The sequence below is a fragment of the Rhagoletis pomonella genome, unplaced genomic scaffold (assembly GCF_013731165.1).
Source record: "Rhagoletis pomonella isolate Grant_MI unplaced genomic scaffold, Rhpom_1.0 Rhpom_scaffold_00009, whole genome shotgun sequence".
NCBI classification, from domain to species: Eukaryota; Metazoa; Arthropoda; class Insecta; order Diptera; family Tephritidae; genus Rhagoletis; species Rhagoletis pomonella.
Genome location: NW_023458563.1, coordinates 10,083,443 through 10,084,807, shown reverse-complemented (window position 1 = coordinate 10,084,807; position 1,365 = coordinate 10,083,443). Strand labels below are relative to the sequence as shown.

The following is a 1,365-nucleotide window of genomic DNA, read 5'->3' as shown; positions in this document are numbered from 1 at the left end:
ATATGGATAAATTCTCCTTGCTGGTAAGAAATTAAAATCATTATCACTATGAAATGCCTGGTTCACTGTATATATAACTTTCTTTTTTATTTCTATTTTTAGAAAGCCGATCTAAAACGATTGTCAACATCAAGTTCAAGGAAATTTGTTACAAAATCGGGGCAAAAACTTATGCATAACAAAGTTGCAGAAAGCTTTTCGTGGAAAGGTACTGTAGACAACAAGTGTATTAGAGCCTTCTCTGTCGCCACTGCCATTCGTCGTAAGTAATAACGGTTTCATTCAGTACATACATATATAATAAACTTTTTACATTCATATTTAAATTCTATTTCGGAAACTTTCACTTGCGAAAATGGAGGCAAGGAAGAGGATTTTGTGTTTGCCTCGAAATCTTTTTTCCAATACGCTAAAAATCTTATTAAAATTAAAGCACCAAAAGAAAATACAAAATAAAGTAAGTTGGTTTTTTGTTTATATAAAATAAAGTTTATAATAATGGAAGTTTTTTGAATGAAAATACAATATGAACTTGGTTTATTTATTCTGTAAATTTAAGTTTATAAGATCTCAAGTTTTTGAAAAATATTATTAGTAAAGCTAAGAACTGAAAAAACACGAATTAAATTTAATTTAGTTTTAATTTTTGTTTAATACTAAAATATTACTAATAAAAAAACCTATACAACATTCACAAAATAAATGTTTCAAACGCTTATTTATTTCATTGAAATTGCGTGTTTTGTAACCGTATTTACAAAGCTTTGGGAAAGCGTATAAAAACTAATTATAACACGTTTACTTAACACATTTGCAAAACGCGTTATTACGTGTCTTAAAAAATATGTTTTGCAATCGTCATTTTAAAGCTTATAACAATGGGCGCGTAACCAGGCATTTCATAGTGATAATGATTTTAGTTTCTTACCAGCAAGGAGAATTTATCTATATCTTCCTGAACAGCTTTCTCAAACTGAAGAAAATCTTCAACGGTGTTAAACAGTCTGGTTGGTAAAATGGTAGAGTTATTATGAGATACCGCTTTCCGCAATTCGCCAACATCTTTACGCAGCCCTTGAATTTCCTCCGTAACTCTGAGCAATATGAGCTTGTTACGTTCTTCCACCTTTTCAATGGCTTTTTGACACGCGTCATTGATAAATGATTGAATAGCTATCGTAAAGAAAAAACTAATTAAAAATAAATACTAAATTACAGTGCTCGCGATTTCTTTTTTAAAGTTTTATGTTAAAAATAGCAAACAACATGTGTAAATAAATAACTTACCAGACGAAGTTGCACTGTCCAAAGAAGTTGTTGTACTTGGGCTTGGTTGTATCAGATACAGCGTTTGTGAAGATGAGG

The 1,365-nt window shown here is 30.1% G+C and overlaps 1 protein-coding gene across 1 annotated transcript; it reads right to left on the bottom strand.

Moving 5' to 3' along the window:
• Nucleotides 1–916: 916 nt before the first annotated feature.
• On the bottom strand, nucleotides 917–1,365 carry LOC118745834 (the record flags this gene model as incomplete). Its single annotated transcript, XM_036479504.1, is given in 2 exon segments — nucleotides 917–1,173; nucleotides 1,288–1,365. Coding segments are annotated over 2 exon segments (335 nt in total), but the record flags the coding sequence as incomplete, so codon positions are not given.